The 21731-nt window shown below is 43.7% G+C and overlaps 1 protein-coding gene across 4 annotated transcripts in view; it reads left to right on the top strand.

Annotated features, from left to right (window-relative positions):
• klc3 (kinesin light chain 3) overlaps positions 1 to 21731 on the top strand; it is a 150494-nt gene that overhangs the window by 109102 nt on the left and 19661 nt on the right. For 3 of the 4 annotated variants that reach the window (XM_073033317.1, XM_073033326.1, XM_073033310.1), the window contains 4 exons: positions 8604 to 8671; positions 11840 to 11933; positions 13483 to 13617; positions 19740 to 19870. In XM_073033317.1, the coding sequence (XP_072889418.1) occupies positions 8604 to 8671; positions 11840 to 11933; positions 13483 to 13617; positions 19740 to 19870 (428 nt within the window). The remainder of the gene's footprint in view (positions 1 to 8603; positions 8672 to 11839; positions 11934 to 13482; positions 13618 to 19739; positions 19871 to 21731) is intronic. The other variant, XM_073033335.1, reaches the window with a different exon arrangement.

Genomic DNA, 21731 nt, shown 5'->3' with positions numbered 1-21731 from the left:
CCCCATCGCCACAGGACTTAGTAAGTTTGAGTAGTGACGAGTTTCACACCAAGGAAATTGTGCATGGTGAATGATTTCAAGATCACGAGAGCCATGTATGGAGCAGAGTGCTAGATGGATCATCAACTGCTTAGATCAACCCTCTCACTACACATCATCCCATCTGCACCAAAAAAAATTCAAAAGTAACCCGACAACCTCCTGATACCAACAAGTTACAGCACCATAAACATTAGTATATGTGCTGCCGAAGCGAGCACTGCACCATAAACATTGAGATAAATTTGTAAACTGTCCCGATGACACACTACCATCCCATAGGCCCCAGATGGAAGCATAGTTCGGATGTGAAATCAGCAAAGTCAGCCCTCGTACCAAAAAGGGAGCTCATCAGGATCGGTTTAACAAAAATATCACCAGGATACTGGAAGAAAATCAAAAGGCAGAACATTTCTTCCATCCTGAAACGCGATCACTTCAAACATCTTTATAGGCAAACATGACGGCACTACGTAGAATGCAAACTGAATGGTGAGAGAGAGGAACCGGAGGAATTCCAGTGCCGTGCTGACACCAAAGACTAAGATGTTCTTCGATGCCATCAAAGCCTTGTATGGACCATACAAGCCTCACATCATACCCCTTCTGTCAGCCCTGCTCAGAGAGAAAAAGAGTATTAACGACAGGTGGAGAGAACACTTAAGCAATTTGTTCAACAGGCCGTCTATTGTAGTCCAAGCTGCTCTCCATCAAATCCCCCAGAAACTCACTGCTGACGCCTCAACCACTCTCCTCCAAAGGTTGAGGTCAAACAAACCATTGCTGGCTTAAGTTCTGGAAAAACCTCTAGGAAGGATAGAATCCCTGCCAATGTCTTCAATTCAATGGGTTCAGTTGCACTAAGGCCTTCTGGAAAGATGAAGACGTGCCTTGTGGACTCAGAGATGCTTTGACCTTACCTCTTTTCAGGAACAAAGGCAGCAGAGCTGACTGGTAACTACCACAGCATCTCGCTGGGAAGATCTTAGCCCATGTCGTTCTCAATCACCAAGTCATGACCCTATCTGAGAAGACCCTGCCCGAGGCACAGTGCAGGTTCCACCCTGGAAGAAACACCATTGATATGGTGTTTGCTGTCTGTCAAGTTCAAGAAAAATGTATCGAGCAGAATCTGGATCACTGTCTTCATAGATTTGACTAAGGCTTTTAACATGGTTAACAGAGAAGCGCTTTGAGTAATCTTGTTAGGATACTCACGCAAATTCATCAATCTTTCTTCTTTCACGATGATATGACTGGCCTTGTCCTCTCAAATGGGGAGGCCTCAGAGCTATTCAACATCCCAAATGGTGTGAAGCAAGAGTGTGTGCTGGCCCCTTGCTATTCCACCTCCTTTTCACATGTGTACTCAACCACACAGTCAGGGACCTTGAACACGGGTGTACTTCAGTTCAGACTTGATGGGTTGATCTGCATTGCCTAAATTTTAATTTTAAGACAGCTAATAGAATCATCCTCAAAGCATTCAATGCAGATGACTGCGCCCTACAGGACAATATCGACTTGTACAAGGCTGTTATCATCACTAGTCTCCTGTATGGTTGTGAAATGTGGACTGTATACAAAAGGCAACTCAAATTGCTGGAGCAGCCTGAGATCCATTATGGGTATCCACTGGCACAAACCCGGAAGTCCTGAATAGAGCAAAGACAACACGTGTTTATCCTGAAAACACAACGTCGTTGGACTGGACATTGAGGGCTCTGGACTCCCTAAGCAGCTGCTCTATAGCCAGTTCTCACAGGGAAGCAGAATCCATGGTAGACCTCACAAAAGGTATAAAGACTGTGTGAAAGCTAGCATTGATTATAGTGGGCTTGCTCCCCGGCATCTGGAACTAGGGCATAAGACTGAACTGGTTGGTACACCTTAGTTAAACTTGCTCAACAACTTAGAAGATAGGCATCACAGGATGCTGGAGACTACCTGGCAGAAGAGGAAAGCAGCAGCAACAGCTGTGTATAGAATCGGAACAATTCCCTTGTCCCCACTGTGAATGTCTCTGCCATTCAAGGATTGGCCTCTACAGTCACCTCCAAACACAGATAAGATGAGCTACACAAACACAATCATCATTATCAAAGTCAGTGGACAAACAACAGCTGGTGGCTAAGGGCTCCAGTCTCTCTTTTCTAGGATGAGTTGTGTTTGAAGTTCCACGGAGGTTCATTTCCTTGCAGACATTCACAGTAGAACAAAGAAATGCGAATGAAAAACTGCATACAAAGACTAGCAAGCCACTAGTGGAAAACTGTGCAAATACAAAAAAAATGACAAAATATTAATAATAAGTAGTACAGTGGATTCTGGTTAATTGGGTCACATCGGGACCAGTACATTCTGACGCAATTAAGTAGCTGCCAAATTCGCCAAAGTTTCATGGAAATAGTTAATAAGGTATAAAAGAAATGCCACCTAACTGAGCAACATTATATTTATTTAGAGATACCGCCCGACCCTTCAAGCCATACTGCCCAGCAAACCCACCTAATGAACCCTAGCCTAATTATGAGATACTTTACAGTGACCAATTAACCTACTAATTGGTTCACCTTTGGACAGTCACTTGAGTAATAACAAAAACAGAAACTGCAGAAGTAACGCAGCAGATGAGGCAGCACCTCCAGAAGGGAATGAGACTAAAGTTCCTGACCCTCAAGGGTTAACCGCTGATCTGAGTATTTTCAGCATTCTGGTTTTATTTCAGATTTCCCGCATCTACACTTTTTATTTTATTTTAATTTGGAATGATTAAGATTGGTTTGCCCTTTATAATATTTTTATTATGGGAATGTTCCCTAATATGACCAGTGTTACTGACAGCAACTGAATTCCATAGAGGTGTTTGGATTTCCATTATAGTCATAACCCTGGTGATTGTTAATAACCTTAACCACATTTTATTTCTTCAGTGCATTCCACAGAGGTGTCTATTGAGCTGCTGCTTCCTCACTCCGTGCAATTCACTCTCCTCGCCTAATCACTGCTTCACCTTGCTATGCCTGCACTGTTTCATCTATCCTCCTTAGGGCTGGTTCATCTGAGTTTTAATTTTGAAAACAAAATACACGTTGAATTGGAAGACATTATATTGCACAGTCCCAACAAGTTGTCCCCAGTGATGAAAATTTCAACCATCCTTACCTGCATTTGAAGAATTGATTGGAACAGATCAGGTGTTCTGGACACTGCAGATGCTAAAATCTGGAGCAACAATCTAGTTTGAAGGAACTTAGTGAGTCAAACAGCATCTGGAATTGTCAGTTTCTTCCCTTCGCAGATATTGCTTGACCTGCTAGCTTTCTCTAGAAGAATATGTATGGATGGGTCAAGGACATAGGGTAACAGAGGAAATGAAACAGATTGACATTCGGAAGGAAACGGTGACGAGAAGACTGATGGGACTGAAGGCTGACAAATCCCCAGGTCCAGGTGGTCTGCATCCTAGGGTACTAAAGGAGGTGGCCCTGGAAATTGCGGATGCATTGGTAATCATTTTCCAATGTTCCTTAGATTCAGGATCAGTTCCTGAGGATTGGAGAATGGCTAATGTTATCCCACTTTTTAAGAAAGGAGGGAGGGAGAAAACAGAGAACTATCGACCTGTCAGCCTGACATCGGTGGTGGGGAATATGCTAGAGTCCATTACTAAGGATGAAATAGTGGCATATCTAGATAGCAGTGATAGGATTGGGCCAAGCCAGCATGGATTTACCAAGGGTAAATCATGCTTGACTAATCTGTTGGAGTTTTTCGAGGATGTAACCAGGAAGTTAGATGGGGGAGATCCAGTGGATGTAGTGTACCTCGATTTTCAGAAGGCATTTGATAAGGTCCCACATAGGAGATTGGTGGGTAAAATAAAAGCTCAGGGCATCGGGGGGAAGACATTGACATGGATAGTTGGATGGTTGGCAGATAGAAAGCAAAGGGTAGCGGTGAATGGGTGTTTCTCGGAATGGCAGGTAGTGACTAGTGGAGTGCCACAGGGCTCGGTATTGGGACCACAGCTGTTTACCATTTACGTCAACGATTTGGATGAAGGCATTGAAAATAACATCAGCAAATTTGCTGATGATACTAAGCTGGGTGGCAGTGTGACATGTGATGAGGATGTTAGGAGAATTCAGGGTGACTTGGATAGGCTGGGTGAGTGGGCAGATACTTGGCAGATGGCGTTTAATGTGAATAAGTGTGAGGTTATCCACTTTGGGAGTAAGAACAGGAAGGCAGATTATTATCTGAACGGTGTAGAGTTAGGTAAGGGAGAAATACAAAGAGATCTAGGAGTCCTTGTTCATCAGTCACTGAAGGTGAATGAGCAAGTGCAGCAGGCAGTGAAGAAGGCTAATGGAATGTTGGCCTTTATTACAAAGGGAATTGAGTACAAGAGCAAGGAAATCCTCTTGCATTTGTACAGAGCCCTGGTGAGACCACACCTGGAGTATTGTGTACAGTTTTGGTCTCCAGGGTTAAGGAAGGACATCCTGGCTGTAGAGAAAGTGCAGCGTAGATTCACGAGGTTAATTCCTGGGATGTCTGGACTGTCTTACGCAGAGAGGTTAGAGAGACTGGACTTGTACACGCTGGAATTAAGGAGATTGAGAGGGGATCTGATTGAAACATATAAGATTATTAAGGGATTGGACAAGATAGAGGCAGGAAATATGTTCCAGATGCTGGGAGAGTCCAGTACCAGAGGGCATGGTTTGAGAATAAGGGGTAGGTCATTTAGGACAGAGTTAAGGAAAAACTTCTCCCAGAGAGTTGTGGGGGTCTGGAATGCACTGCCTCGGAAGGTAGTGGAGGCCAATTCTCTGGATGCTTTCAAGAAGGTATCTTATGGATAGGGGAATCAAGGGATATGGGGACAAGGCAGGAACCGGGTATTGATAGTAGTTGATCAGCCATGATCTCAAAATGGTGGTGCAGGCTCAAAGGGCCGAATGGTCTACTTCTGCACCTATTGTCTATAATATTTGTTGCTCCTGGTTGAGGTATTCTACTATGTTGGGAATAATTGTAGATTAAAGCCTTTCACTGAGCAAGAAACAACATGATTTCCCTTTACCATTACCAATACCAGTGAGAGAAGGTTCAGTCACTGCCAAAGGAAATAGGAAAGATGATGAAGTAGCAGGAAACTTGGCTTTAAAAACCTGCAAATTGGAAGAGAAAAGCAAAACCACAAAGCCAAGAAATATCAGCTTCAGGGTCCTAGACAAAGCAAGAAGTTGGGATCTCAGTGCAGGGAAGAGGTAGCTCCCAGATAGTTGGATGATATTAGGAAGAACGTATGGGGTTTGATTTCCCTTTGATTGCGCTTGGATAAAGTCACAGAGTGAGTAAGCCTCATCTGTTTTAAGTTCCTCAATGCACATCTTTAATTACGTGGTCAGAGGAAATGTTGCCCAGATGTGGAGACAAGAAACTGTAGAGCTGGAATCTGAAGCACCATTCGGCTGGAGGAACACAGCAAGCTGCGTTGCATTTGGGGGAAGGAAAAGAATTGCTGATGTAAGGTTTTCACTTAAACCATTGACAATACCTTTCCTCCCCTAAATGCCACTCAGCTTTCTGAGTTCCTCCAGTAGATTGTTTGTGGCTACAAATTTAGATCTTGGTTTTCAACTAATTTGTAAGGTGAGGTTGCCACTTTTCCCATCCAAGATCCTCTGTGTTGTCACATGACCCAATCCCCACCTCTGACCAACCTTTCCACATTCTGTTCATTCTGTTCAAGCAAGAGAGGTGCCAAGTGGTCAGTCCAAACAGCTCCTTATATTTTGACATCTTGCTTACAGCTGGCCAATAATCCAGCTCCGGTTAAAATGTCATTTTTGTCATTGTGCAATTACGTTGCCATGCAGTTTTGTTTTCAGATGAGCTATTTCAAAGCATGTAGCCCTATCTGTTTAAAAGTGTGACCGTTCACATAACAACAGGAGGAAGACATTCTGCCTTTTTTTGCCATTCAGTTACGTCATATTTAAAAGAGTCCTATGGTCACCTGAGTCCACACCAACCATCAGCCACCCATTCACAACTCCACATGAATGTAGGCCACTCAGCCCAATCATCAACCATCCATTTATAATTCCTCCTCTTCCCCCCTTCCCCTAACCATCAACCATGAACTTACAGGCCCTACAGTCCACTGAGTGTACACTAACCATCAACCCTTCATGAATAATTCCACATGAATACAGGACCATCAGCCCAACCATCAACCAACCATTTACAATTCCACATGAATACAGGGCCATCAGCCCAATCATCAACCATCCATTTATAATTCCACATGAATACAGGACCATCAGCCCAATCATCAACCATCCTTTTATAATTCCACATGAATACAGGACCATCAACCATCCATTTATAATTCCTCCTCTTCCCCCCCCCCTTCCCCTAACCATCAACCATGAACTTACAGGCCCTACAGTCCACTGAGTGTACACTAACCATCAACCCTTCATGAATAATTCCACATGAATACAGGACCATCAGCCCAACCATCAACCATCCTTTTATAATTCCACATGAATACAGGACCATCAGCCCAATCATCAACCATCCATTTATAATTCCACATGAATACAGGACCATCAGCCCAATCATCAACCATCCATTTATAATTCCACATGAATACAGGACCATCAGCCCAATCATCAACCATCCATTTATAATTCCACATGAATACAGGACCATCAGCCCAATCATCAACCATCCATTTATAATTCCACATGAATACAGGACCATCAGCCCAATCATCAACCATCCATTTATAATTCCACATGAATACAGGACCATCAACCCAATCATCAACCATCCATTTATAATTCCACATGAATACAGGCTTGTCAGTCCACTGAGTGCACATTAACCATCGACCATCAACCATCCAGTCACTATTCCCCATGAATCACTGTTGTTTTTTCTTCTTCCCATATTCCTACCAACTCCTCTACCTCCCTCCCCAGATTCTACCCTTCACCCACATACCAGGGGCAATTTACAGTGGCCAGTTAACCAACCCTCACAGACCTCTTTGGGATGCAGGAGGAAGCCTGCACCTGAGCACCTGGAGGAAACCCACACAGTCGTGGAGGAAAAAGTGCCAACTTCACCCAGACAGTCCCCAAGCTTGTGATTTAGCTGGGTCTCTGGCATTGCAAAACAGCAGCTGGTTCTTAACTTCATTTACCATCTGCCTTGGTAACCTTGCGACACTTAAATTCCCTCATTCAACTCCACCTCTACCATTTCCTAAAGCGGTCAGTTCAACATTTCTGCTGTGTGAACAGCTGTCTACTGATATCACCCTGGGACTGTCTAGTTTTGATAACTGGTTGTACTCATTGTGTAGGCTCCCTATGACCGCAACCAGAGGAAATACTTTATATCAAACTCTTCAGTTAAGCACCTTGCTGTAGGGTCTGGTGTCACATATTGACTAATCAGGTATAAAAGGCAGATTTGTAGTGTACAGCTTTGAAGCAGGCAACCACCTATATGGATGCACGTGACTCCTCACTGGTGCTGGCAATGTGACAATGTAGGCTTTGTTTCTTCTCTTCCTGATCCATGTTGGACGAGAGGCTGCATGGCAGAAGCTTTCAATTGCAAAGGCTTTGGTAGAGTTCAGGGAGGGAGAAGTGCACCTTCAGGTAGTTTGACATGGGTACTTGGTGAGTACCTAGACATCAGTGATCCAACACTGAGTTTCCTATTTATGCCTCATATCTCTGTTTCTCTTTATTGTGCTTGCTTGTGATTTCTGCTAACAACCTCCAAACTGCAGTCAGTTTGCTTTTATTCCCTCAATCTTTCACCTTCCAGTATCCTCTCTCACTCTCCGAGCTCTCTCTATTTATCTCCCACATCTTTGTCTATTACATCTGCCTTACACGTACCTACGCACTGCCTTCCTCCTACTCTCATCTTTATTTCACAATAACCCGCCCTCACTCCCACACCAGCCCCTTACCTCGACTTCCCATTTACTCTTTCTTCCCCTCCCCTTCCTCCTTCCCCTCACCCCTCGATCCCTCCCCCTCCCACCCCTTTTCTGTCTCCCTCCATCTCCCGTCTCCCCCATCTCCTGTCTCCCCTCTCCCCCTCCCTCTCCCCCTCTCTCCCTAACATCCTCCCCCTTACCCTGTCCCCTACCCTCTTACCCCTCCCCCTCCACATGCCCCCTCCTCTATCCCCCTCCCCCCGCACAATTCCTTCCTCCTCCCCGTCCTCCCTTACCCCGTCCCTTCCGCCTTCTCCCCTCTCCCTTCCACCCTCTCTCTGTTTCAGCCTCTCTTCTCACTCTCCCCCACTCCACCCTTCTCACCCTCACCCCCTCCATCCCCTATCCCTTTCCCCTTCCTTCCCTCACCCTCTGGCTCTCTTTCTGTCCCTCACTCTCTCCCCGATGCTCTCTGCACCCTTCCTTCACTCCCACTTTCTCTCATTCTTCCCCCCTCGTTCCCAAGGGTGAATGAACTTCTGAGACCCTTTGAAGAGGACCTTCCTTTTCTTGTTGCATTTAGGGCAAAGTGCCCCCTGCAGCCAACCTCTGGGACCACATTGAGCCTTCCATCTGCCTCACCACCTCCAGGTACTGTTTATCTTTCACTTCTGTTATCAACTAGTCTTGTTTTAAAACAAATGCACCTTGAACCACTAGTGTCCATGGTATTCCTGCAGTGCTATGTTGGGGTGACTTAGCCATAGCAACAATAAAAGACCTGGTGTATATTTCCAAGTTGAGATGGTCCATGATCTGTATAAGCTGCAGAGGGTGAAGCATCTGCTACACTTGTCCTAGCATGGATTTTCATGCTGGATTAACCTAGGCAAGTAACAGCAATGCAGTCAGTGGACGGTGCACATTGTAGTCATGATATGCCAGTGTTAAATGGACTGAATGATTAGGTGGTGTGAGTCTATGAGAGTCCAGGTCCAAGGACAGGAGTTGGGGCCCCAGAAGTGGCCTGACGTGGAGTTGGAGGTATGTCTGTGTTTGTGAGAGAATGGGTAGGTGAAAGGTGGATAAGGTCTTGCAGTTGTTATTTTGTTTAGTTAAAGAAGATTAGGTTAGCTTTATTTGTCACACATACTTCAAAACATGCGGTAAAGTATGTTGTTTGTGTCAAATCAAATCATACCAACATGCATAGCCACAACTCACTAACCCTAAGCCGGACATCTTTTGGAGTGTGGGAGGAAACTAGGCACAAGGAGAATGTAAAAACTGCTGCTGTTGTTGCTGCCAAGCGTTGTTGGTATCGGAGTATGTGGCAACACTTGCAGACTGCCCCCAGCACATCCTTGGGTTGAGTTGGTTAACACCAATGACACTTTTCTCTGCGTGTTTCAATGTACATCTGATAAATTAATGAATCTTAATCTGGTGGAGGGGTGTCACTCAAGCTTACTGCTTTGTCCTGGGTGGTGTCAAGCTTCAGATGTTGGAGCTGAGCTCACCCTGGCAAATTGAGAATAGTCCATCGTGTTTCTGTGTCCTGTAGAAATGGAATGTCAGAAGGTGAGTGACTCAGTATCATCTGACCCACACGTAGCTGGTCCAGTAAACTTTCTGATCAATGGTGATCCCAGAATAATAGTCAGGTTTTCGGGATTGCTAGTGGCACTGAAGAAATTGATTCATCTCTCTTGCTGGAGGTGGTTATTTCTTGACATATGAGGCATGATTTTCAGCAATGCAATCACTCAAGTCAAGTATGATATTCTCCTAAAGGGTTGTCTGCCATTGGGTCTTACTATAGAGGCTGATCCAGGATACACACATTGTGAAGGGCTTCTGGACCTCACAATTCTGTTCCTCTGCCAGTGACATGACTATTACTTGTCACTTATCAACCTGATCTAAATATTAAATACAAGAGATTCTGCAGATGCTCAAAATCTTGAGCGGCACACACAAAAAGCTGGAGCAAGTCGGACAGCATCTTGTGGCCCCTCTCTTGCTCGGGGTTGGCCAATGATGTTCCATTCCAGCTGTCTGCATGATAGGCAAGCCAAAGCAGTTTTACATGGAGAGCAAGCTGTTGCCCATGTAGCAGGCTCCCCTCTCCATACAGCTGATGAATCTAGAGGATCAGCTGAAACCGATACAGTTTGGGACCAGTGGCATCGAAGGAGTTGCCAGTCAGTATTGAGCTCACTGTAGGATTGCCTTAGGACTCCAGCTCTGGACTTTTCCTCGTGGTATATTCCTGAAGCCTTCCCCATGAGTGGGTATAACAGCGGAGGTTTGAGATCAGAGTTTACCCTCTCCTAGATAAGCTACTAACCATGGCTTTCAAGTCCCATCTGCCCAGAGTGACTGGTAACCCACCTTTGCCCCTAATCCTATCAGTAGAAACAGTTCCACCAGGCTTAGTAGCTAAACCACACATGAAATCCAGGAGCTGAACTTGGTTGTCAGAAGCTATTTGAGACGCATGCCATTGAGAGCATTTAATTGGTAATGGGAGCTTATCTCCACTATCATCCCCTGGCTATAATAATCTTAAGAAACCAGGTAGCATCTATGAGTCTACACCTCTCACCCCTTCATCTCAGCTGGCCATTACCTCCCTGTGGTTCCCCTCCTCCTTCCCTTTCTCCCATAGTCCACTCTTTTCTCCTATCAGATTCCTTCTTCAGCCCTATACCTCCTCCACCTATCACCTACCAGTTTCTCTCTTCATCCCCTGCCCGCCCATCTACCCACTTTCCCCCTCATCTGGTCTCATCTATCCCTTGCCAGCTTGTACTCCTCCTGTTCCCTAACCACCTTATTCTAGCATGTGCCCGTCCTTACCAGTACTAATGAAGGGTCTCGATCTGAAATGTCAAATGTTTACACCCCTCCATAGATGCTGCCTGGCCTGCTGAGTTCCTCCGGCGTTTTGTGTGCGTTGCTCATAATCTGAACGTTGTCCAGGTGTTTCCATGTGCTTCAGTTGCTATGAGTTCACAAGAGGGATTGAGCATTGTGCAGGTGGAAGGAGGCTCATTGATGAAGCAGCTGAAGGTGTTTGGACCTCAGACACTGCCTGAAGCAGTTTGGAGGTAATGCAGGTAGATGAAACTAAGCAGAATAATAGTTCTGCATGGACTAGATGGGCTGAAGGGTCTGTTTCTGTGCTGTAGTACACTACAAATGTAACAGCCACCCCCAATGTAACCAGCCCTGATCTATTGAATCTCACTACAGGGAAGCACTGAATTCTTTACACAGTTCTTTGTTCTGCTGCAATTGGCCACAAATGGATCTGGTGGTAATCTGTTCAAAGTGACAAAATGACTACAATAACTGAGAATTTCTTGGTGCAGGACATCCGCTGTTTGACAGTGGGGCAGCTTTATAGAATGGTGTTCTTGGCTTTTAAGGATAAGTTTGCCTATAAGGGCTGTAAGTATATGGTAGGTGGTGAGAAATTGGAGAGTCTGACACCAGGGGACACATATTGAAGAAATTTGGCCACAGGGGCAAGCAGGGAACATGCAGATTGTTGTGATCTGGGAGATGCTGCCTAGAAGCAGATGCCGTGTCATCTTTTGGAAAGAATCCGGGTAAAAACTCAAAGGTTGCTTGGGTAAGAGCAAATGAGTTACTTCAATCCTAGATGAGCCGGATGTATATTGAACCAGTTGGCTTCCACGGTCCTTGGATGTGTAGTTAGCTAATATAGATTAAAAATGCATACTAATAATGATTTTTGTTTTCTTAACTAGAAACAAGATCTAAAACATTGACAGAATCTGCCCTTTTCAGTGATAGAGCGGGACTTGCAGATACCAATGGAACTCTACAGCTGCAACAGGAAGAGACTGCCACCATCAAAAAGACAGCATATCATTTACCAAAGGTAAACTGTCACTATATCACACCCTACCCTTCATTTGACTCCTTGGATCAAAAACTCTGTTCTATAATACCACACCTCCGAATAAAAGCATAAGAAGTAGCAGCAAGGGTAAGCAGTTGGGATCTTCTCTACTCTTTATTTAGATTACGGCTAATCTTCCACCCACACACTACTGTTTATTAATATCCTCATATCCCTCGATTGACATCATGTATTGATCTTTGATTTGAATGAACAATCACCGAGCCTCCACAGCCCTCCAAATGTCATCAAGGATCAACTTTATTCGCCCTATGTGTTTACATGTGTCAGGAATTTGCTGTGGTGTGTTGATCAAGATGCGACTTGCAACAAAAAAAAATGTTCAATAATTATGAAGAATAAATTATATAAAAAATAAAGTTAGAGGTTAAAGTATGGATACGCAATGAGATGTGCATAAATACATAAATATCAACAGGAATTTACAATGTAAACAGCATAATAAAAGTAGATTGAAGTGTTTTACTATGTTCATCACCATCTGAGTTTCAGTCCTACATACCTACCTTTTATTCTGAGGCTCTGCTCCAGATCCAAACATCCTCAACTTGGAAAAACCCCCTTCCTGTATCCCATCTCTCTAACCCTTGAGTTTTGTATGTTTCACTGTGACAGCCCCTCAGTCTTTTTGAACTCTAGGGACCACAGTCTGGGTCTATTTAGCACCGTGGTGCTACTGGTAGAGCTGTAGTCTTGGAGCTCCAGTGACCCCGGTTCAGTTGTGACCTTGGATGCTGTCAGTGTGGAGTTTATCCATTCTCCCTGTGACCACCACATTCTAAAAGACGTACCGTAAAGGTCAGTGAGTTGTGCATGTTCTGTGTTGATGCTGGAAGCGTGGCGACTCATACGAGCTAACCAGCACAATCCTCACTGATTTGATTTTAATAGGTACATTTAATGTCTGAGAAATGTATACAATATACATCCAGAAATTCTTTTTCTTCACAAACATCCACAGAAGCAGAGGAGTGCCCCAAAGAATGAATGACATTTAAGCGTTAGAACCTCAAACCCCCCCTCACAACTCTCCCCTCCCATGCACAAGCAGCAGGAAGGCAACAACCCCCTCCCCCACCAGCAAAAAAAGTATCGGCACCCCACACCGAGCTCTCAAGCGTGCAGCAAAGACACAGACTTGCAGTACCCCAAAGACGACTCATTCACCCAGTAATTCAACAAACCACAGACTCTCTCTCTCTCCCCCTAATACAGGGAAAAGAGGTGAGGCAGACAAAGCATTTCACTGCTTGTTTCAATGTACATGTGACAAATAAAGCTAATCTTTATCCTAAAACCCACGTGTCACTGGGATGTGGATGGATAGCGGAGAACAAGGAGGAAGTAAAGAAAACTTGCAAACTCCACACAGACAGCACCAAAGATCACTGAAACTGTGATGCAGTAGCTCCAGCACATGCACCACTGCGACACTCTGAACAGCCACTGTGACACTTGTTCTGGGGCTTGGCTGTTGTTCACTTACTCTGTGTTCATTTCTCTGTAGGCAGCTGACACCCTCCTCGACACAGCCCCCTGTAAACGACCCTACACTTGCATCTACCTGGATGCTGGTGCAGTTATCTTTGCGAACGGTCCAGATGGTTATGAGGAAGTGAGTATGGGAGTTGAGTGGAGCGGGGTAAGTACACCATCCATTCAATCAGTTCACCAAAATGCTGGATAGTGCAATGAATAAACAGACCTGGTGACCCGATGCTTATGGCCATAAACTCAGGACATCCCATTGGAACGGAGATGAGGAATTTCTTTAGCCAGAGGGTGGTGAATCTGTGGAGGCCAATTCATTGGGTATATTTAAAGCGGAGGGTGAGAGGTTATTGACTACTAAAGACATCAAAGGTTACAGGCAGAAAGCAGGTGCATGGGGTTGAGAGGGAGAATAAATCATCTATGTTGAATGATGGGCCGAATAGCCTAATTCTGCTCCTTTGTCTTATGGGTTATGGAGAGGAGTTGGGGTGCAAGTAGGGAACGGTGGAAATATGACAGATTGTTATAGAGTCATACAGCACAGCTTGTCCATGCTGACCAATGTTAGTCAAGTTAGTCCCATATTCTAAACCTTTCCTATCCACACACCTGTCCACATGTTTGGCCCACTTGCTCATGCTGACCAATCTGCCAAGTTAGTCCTATATTCTGGTAAAATCATCATTTTGACTATACGGATGCAGCCAGCAAGTGAAAATGTAAGTGGGTTCCATCTGCTAAATAAATACTTCATAGAATCTACGAAGGGAACAAAATTAGCTTTATAAAGATCCTTACATTTTTTAGTGATTATAACGCCTAGATATCTAAAGGAATCCATAACTTTTAAAGGAGTATTATCGTATATAGAAACAGTTCACTTTTATTAAAATTAATTTTATATCCTGAAAAATCTCCACATTCATTAAATAATGTTAGCAAAGCAGGGATAGATTCCTCAGGATTAGATATATAAACCAGTAAATCTTATGAATGGCCTCATTCACAAGAATCCCATGAGTATCTTTAGCTTCACGAAGAGCAATAGCAAGGGGTTCTAATATTAAGTTAAATAACAAAGGACTTAATGGACAACCCTGTCTTGTTCCCCGTGAAAGCTGAAGAAAAGGAGATCTACAATTATTAGTAATAACAGTAGCAATAGGAGTTTTATATTTCATTCTAATCCAATTATTAAAATTAACACCAAAACCAAATTTCTCTAAGACATTAAATAAATATTTCCATTCGACTCGATCAAACGCCTTTTCAGCATCCAAAGAGACAACGCATTGTGGAGTTTTAAAAGAAGACGAATATATAATATTAAATAATCTCCGAACATTTGAAAACAAATAATGACCCTTTATAAATCCTGTTTGATCTTTAAAAATAATTTTACCCAAAATATTTTCCAACCGATTGGCCATTATCTTTGACAGGATCTTAGCATTAACATTCAATAATGAAATAGGTCTATATGAGGCACAATCAGTAGGATCTTTATCCTTTTTAAGAATTAAAGAAATAGAAGCCTCATAAAAAGTAGAGGGTAAATCACCTTTCACAAGAGTCCTTAAACATTTCCAACATATACGGAGGAAGCAATTTTCCAAATTTTTTATAGAATTCTAGTCCTATATTCTAAGCCTTTCCCTATCCATGTAACCATTCACCCATCCAAAAGTCAGTGACTATTTTTAGTTCTGCATGATGGATGCAGAACAGGTGAGCAGTTCAGTTGTGCGGGATACAATAATGCTATCTTTGAGAAGATAAGGGAAGCAAAAAGAGTAGTGATGGCACAGTAGCAGTTTGCTTAACGCAATAGCCAGCTGTAAGATCGCGGTTCAATTCTTGCCTCTGTCTGTGAGCAGTTTGTACATTGTGACCATGTGTGTTTCCTCCATGTGCTCCAGTTTCTTCCCGCTTTCCAAAGACATGTAGGTTTGATTTAATGAGTTGTCGACATGCTACGGTGGCACCGGAAGCATGGCAGTTCTTGCATGGCTACCCAGCTATATCCTCACTAATTTGATTTGACACAAATGGTACATTTCACTGTAGGGTCCAATGTATATGTGCCAAGTAAAGCTAATCTAGATTAAGTTACAAGGTAAATCAAAATCATTGCAGAAGCCTTGATGAAATTTCTGTCCAGGGAGGAACTTGAGAAACCAACAGGTTTATCTGCCCCCATAGTTGGTATGTTAGAGGTCCCACATGTGGGAGTAAGTTTGATTTGGAATAAAACATTAACTCTAAAGATAGGAATTATATACTGCCCACAAAACCAAGCTCTTTGCAGAAGCCTCAGCCATGGGAGGAAAGTGGAGACTGGAAAGCAGAGTGTGATTAGAGGTCAGAGGTACATAGATGCTATGAGCGTGGGCAGTGAGAGAAGCTCTAGAATGGAAACAGCACAGGTGAAACAATGGAAGCAGCAATGGAAATCTTCCTGCATGTGAGAGAGTGGAAATAGGGAGCTTAAGTTGTTTCTTGTGCATGCTCCTCCGTGTTCCCACTGATCTCACTACAGTGCAGATTTACTGCCTATTCATATTGTCTGCAGAACTGCGGAAGCACTAAAGAATCAATCACTTTGCATCTGGAGTCACAGAGGACCCACTGGATAAAATTTGTGGGTCTCCTTCCCTGGGAAATATTAGTGAACCCAGTGTTTTTATGATTGGGCAGCAGCGTAGCGTAGTGGTTAGCACAATCGCTTTACAAGCCAGCAATCACTAATCCAGGTATGATTCCCGCCACGGTTCTGTAAGGAGTTTGTATGTCCTCCTCATGACTCTGTCAATTTTCTCTGGGTGCTCCAGTTCCCTCCCACATTCAAAGACGTACCATTAGGATTAGTTAGTTGTGGACATGCTATGTTGGTACTGGAAGCATAGTGACTTTGTGACTACCAGCCTAATTTTCATTGATTTGCTGCAAACAGCGCACTTCACTGTATGTCTCGAGGTACGTGTGACAAGTTAAGTTGCTGCTTAATCCTTACCTGATTTTAGTAGTTTTGTACTAACCATATACTCACACTAAACTTTTGATTAATTTAATCCCTTAATTTAAATACCTTTAACAGCCAAGATGGGATTTAAATTCCTATCTCTTTATTATTCTGGACTCTGACTGCTGGTCCATCAACTTAATAACTATGCGAACATTTATCTGGCAGGAAAGCCAAATAAGAAGAAAGTTAGAAGGCAAGTTACTGTCCAGAGGGAAGATCAGGACTGAGAGAAAAATGAATAATTAGAGAACGCACCTTGTTGTTTATGAACACACTCAGTGAGAGGAGTAGAATATAAAGCAAGAATATAATATTGAAGCTTTATAAGGCATTGGTCAGACTGCACTTGGAAAATGGTGAGCAGTTTTGGGTCCCTTAAAGCATGTGCTGGCTTTGGAGAGGATCCAGAGGAGGTTCACAAGAATAATCCCAGGAATGAAAGGGTTAATGTATGAGGAGTGTTTGATGGCTTTGGAGTTTGAAAGAATAAATGTGTCACATTGAAACTTATGGAATATTGAAAGAAGGTAGAAGTGGAGAGGTTATTTCCTGTAGTGGAGGAGTCTCGGACCAGAGCGTACAGGCTCAGAATAGAAGGCTGTCTCTTTGGAACAGAATTGACGAGGAATTTCTTCAGCCAAACAGCTGTGGACGCCAAGTCATTGAGTGTATTTGATATTCGGATGTTGATAGGTTCTTGATAAGTCAGTGTGTGAAAGGTTGCGGGGAGAAGTCAGGAGAATGGGGAGAGAATAATAAATCAGCCATGATAAAATGATGGACAGACTCAATGGGCCAAATGGCCTATTTCTGCTCCTATGTCTTATTGTCTAAACTTAACGTGTTGTTTAGCTTTCTTTTAAAAATGAGAGTTACCTGCTACAATGAGTCTGCAAGGGAAGAAGCAGGTCATTGTTGTAGTTCCCCATAGGTGAAAATTCCCTATGCCTCCAGAAAGTTTAAAATTCATGAAGGCAATGTTCACTTTGGGCATTGCTGATAAACAAATGGTCCGCAGTTACAGATCAGTAGCTTGCAGGCAGTGCAAGCAGGTGTGAGGCTGCTCCACAGACAATCTCCATTAGAATTCAATATTCTTCACCCCTGATGGGGTAGCTTACCAGTTTCTGTGGGCATGACCCCATGATACAAAACTGTATATAGATGACAACAATGGGGCCTAACACCACATATTGACATTACTCCTGTTTCACTCCTAAACGTTAAACCATTCAGGTGTTTGAGAGGCTGTGCCTCAGCATCCAATAGTTGGACACCCCAGTCTGTGCTCCCTCCCCACAGGGGTTCTGCTTCGACCCTCAACCTGCTCTGCTTCCTGCATGCCAGTCTAGCTTCTAGACATCTCCTTCCACGGGAAGACCATCAAGTTTCTTAATTGCTCGTTAGATGTACACAAGGTGATAAGAGGCATAGATAGAGTGGACAGTTTCCCCAGGGTGGAAATGGCTAATACAAGGTGGTATAAATTTAAGGTGACTGGAGGAAAGTACAGTGGGATGTCAGAGGTAAAATGTTTACACAGGGAGTGGTGGGTGTGTGGAATGTGCTGGCGGAGTGGTGGCAGAGACTGTTAGGTAGGCACACAGGTGTAAAGAAAATGAATGTCTCTGTCAGAGGGACGGATTGATTGGAACAGGTGAAGAGGTTGGTACAACATCGTGGGACAAAAGGCCTGGCCTGTGTCTGTCCAGTTCTGGTCGCCTCACTATAGGAAGGATGTGGAAGCATTGGAAAGGGTACAGAGGAGATTTACCAGGATGCTGCCTGGTTTAGAGAGTATGGATTATGATCAGAGATTAAGGGAGCTAGGGCTTTACTCTTTGGAGAGGAGGAGGATGAGAGGAGACATGATAGAGGTGTACAAGATATTAAGAGAAATAGATAGAGTGGACAGTCAGCACGTCTTCCCCAGGGCAGCACTGCTCAGTACGAGGACATGGCTTTAAGGTAAGGGGAGGGAAGTTCAAAGGGGATATTAGAGGAAGGTTTTTCACTCAGAGAGTGGTTGTTGCGTAGAATGCGGTGCCTGAGTCAGTGGTGGAGGCAGATACACTAGTGAAGTTTAAGAGACTACTAGACAGGTATATGGAGGAATTTAAGGTGGGGGGTTATATGGGAGGCAGGGTTTGAGGGTTGGCACAACATTGTGGGCCGAAGGGCCTGTAATGTGCTGTACTATTCTATGTTCTATGTGCCATAATGCTCCACATTCCTAATTCAGGACTAAATGATCAATCACATTGATTAGCACACCATATTGATATAGAGGACTGAAATGCAAAACAGTTTTACTCTAATCAGGTGTTGTATGAGACTGTTTGATAGGAAAAGGAAGAGGGATTGTCACTGTGCACCTAAACTATTCTACGTACCATGAAATGTCTAATGTAATGGGTTAGAGGAGCTATACTGAGGTCCAGTAGCTGCAGGAAGGCCAGAGGCTGAATACAGTCAAATATCCCTGGGAGACTTCAGTTAACTGATTGCCCAACTTTGTCTCACTTACTATATTCTTGTAGGTCAGAGTGATAGAATATTAACAAAGACTCTATGTTTAACATGAACTTTGCTAGACTGACCACAAAGTGGCCACTGTTAATCTAATGTTCTAGTTTTTCTTCGGCTGCATTAACCCATCTCTTCTCTTTTTTTCAGTCTCTTCGTTGCAGAAACCATCCTGATACTAACACCACCCCATCAAATGAAGACTATGTAGCATGTTTCTCTTTTAATTCTCTGCTCGTGACTAATAATCTCTTGTTGTGATGTGGTATGGTGGGGAAAGGTTGGATGTCAAATTTTGTGCCTCTTCTGTTTGGATATTCTGTGAGTCCTTCTGCCAGTGACTGAGCGAGGATAAAGCATACCTAAAAACTACACCGGGTCAGTGTAGCCACTTCCCTCTGACTCAGGATATAAGGACATTTCTTTGAGGAATCATGTAGCAAACAGCTTATTAACCCTCAGTCATATGCATCAGGTTTCAACTGTTTTGACTTCTAATTTATTAACCAAATAAGCTTATACACCTAGCGGATATGACTTAAAGACAGACGCTATTAACACGTTTACAGCCTAAGTGCAGCCTTTCCTTGAAGGTTTTATATACTTTCAGCAATGAAATACTTTGTTTTAGTTAACCTGTTTTTGCTTGAGACTGTGTTGCTTAACACATTGCAAATCCCAGCTCTTTTAAAACTGTACAGTTTTCTCCTCTATTGCAGGACACTCTTGGCAGTTTGAAACGCAGTGGCTCCTTTACCAAACTACGCGACTCCATCCGGAGAAGCAGTGAGAAACTTGTCCGAAAACTAAAAGGTGTCACGGCACAAGACGCACGGCCAAAAATGCTCGGGTACAGACTCGCTGGTGCTGGGTGACTCTCTCTCACCTGCAACCCATAGACTCTGAACCCCACATGCTAAATCCCCCTTCCTTCCCGTTCACTTCCAAGCCAAAGGACCTCTTGTGTCTCTGCTCCATCACCGCTGGCTAAACAGTCTTTTACATCCCACAATTGCTAATCATTCCTTCAGCTTTCTGGGTGACAAACCCCTTAAATTCACTTCTGGTGGGCACTAGATCTTTGCACATCCACACAATATTTTAGTTTAGTGTTGCCCTTGTGAGGGACTTTGGGACATTTGTTACCTTAAAGGCACCACTTAAATTGAAGTAGAACATGCAAAATGCTGGATGAGCTCAACGGGTCAGGCAGCACTGGTGGAGGGATATGGACAGTCGATTCTTCAGGTTAGAAACCCCTCATCTGGACTGGAAAGATCAAGGGGTGAAACAAGATTTGGCGGGTGATGGTTGGGTCCAAGTGAGGGAGAGGTGATAGTCAGATGGAGGTGAGGAGAATGGAAATGGCGAGAAGTTGAAATGAGTGTTGGAAGTGACAGAGGTCTGAAGATGATGGAATCTGATAAGAGAGGAAGGTGGAGCCAACAATAAAGGAAGGGAGGTGGGGAGGAAAACCAGTGGGAAGAGTGTGCCGTGATGAGCAAATAGAGAGGTGAGAGAGGGTAATGGGGATCAGGAAGAGAGATAAAGGGGAAAAAGGATGGAGTGGGGCCGTTACCAGAAGTTTGAGAATTTGATGTTCAGATCACCAGGTTGGAGAGTGCTTGAGTGGAATATTAGATTCTGTTTAGCCTTGACCTGGCAATGGAGGAGGCTGTGGGGTGACATGTCATATCTCCATTACAAAATTCAAATTGTTGTCGCCCCACCTGACCACTCTTTTTTCTAATCTCTCTCAGAGTTTATCATAATCTCGCCACGTAAGAACACAAGAAAGTGGAAGCAGAAGTCGGTCATCTGACCCCCTCAGCCACACTGCCCAACCTTGATGTGCCCTGTGCCACAACTCCCCTTCTTCGCTGAAAGTAAAACCTGATCCCTCACGTAGATTTAAATCTGGTTATTCTCTCTACCAACCAATGATAGCAATCGTGACCCTTTCAGAACATCCCAGAATCACTACTTCACAATGCGTACTATTGATAATCAACTAGCGTAGAACAAGCACTCTTTCAAGATTGTTTACTGTCACAGAGTCATTGAAAAGTTCAGCACAGATACAGGCCCGTCTACTCTGTTCCAGACCATTTAAACTGCCTACTCCCGTTGACCTAATGTTTTTAGTGTTATTTATGTAATTGGGTTCTCTTTATCTAGTTTTAGGACTTGCGTGAAGATCTGATCACATTTTAGTATGCAGAAGTAGAGAAAACTCGACAGGGTTCACAAGCTTTCTAGCACCACTGTAGCTGTTCTTGAATTGGGCCTTCAGGCTTTCAAACTCCTGTATCTTCTCCCAGAAGACAGAAGTGAGAAAACGATGGTCTGAAATGCTGACAATTTCTTCCCCCCCATAGATGCTGCTCAACCTGCTCAGTTCCCTCAGCAGGTTATTTGTTAGCCCTTGACAATACTATTAACTTCCTGATGCCATTCTGTCCTAGTGAATCATTGTCCCAAAAGCACACCAGCAAACTGTATATTATATTAATGGAAAGAGGAGGAGGCCATTCAGCCCTTCAACTGTCCTAAAGTCAATTGATCTTAAACAAGAGTAAATCTGTAGATGCTGGAAGAAGGATCTTGGCCCAAGACGTCGACTGTACTTTTTCCAACAGATGCTGCCTAGCCTGCTGAGTTCTTCCAGCATTTTGTGTGTGTTAACTAATCTTAACTCTATTTGCCCCACA

Source organism: Hemitrygon akajei, chromosome 2 (genome assembly GCF_048418815.1).
Source record: "Hemitrygon akajei chromosome 2, sHemAka1.3, whole genome shotgun sequence".
Taxonomy (NCBI): domain Eukaryota; kingdom Metazoa; phylum Chordata; class Chondrichthyes; order Myliobatiformes; family Dasyatidae; genus Hemitrygon; species Hemitrygon akajei.
This window is presented reverse-complemented; position numbering and strand designations above follow the sequence as displayed.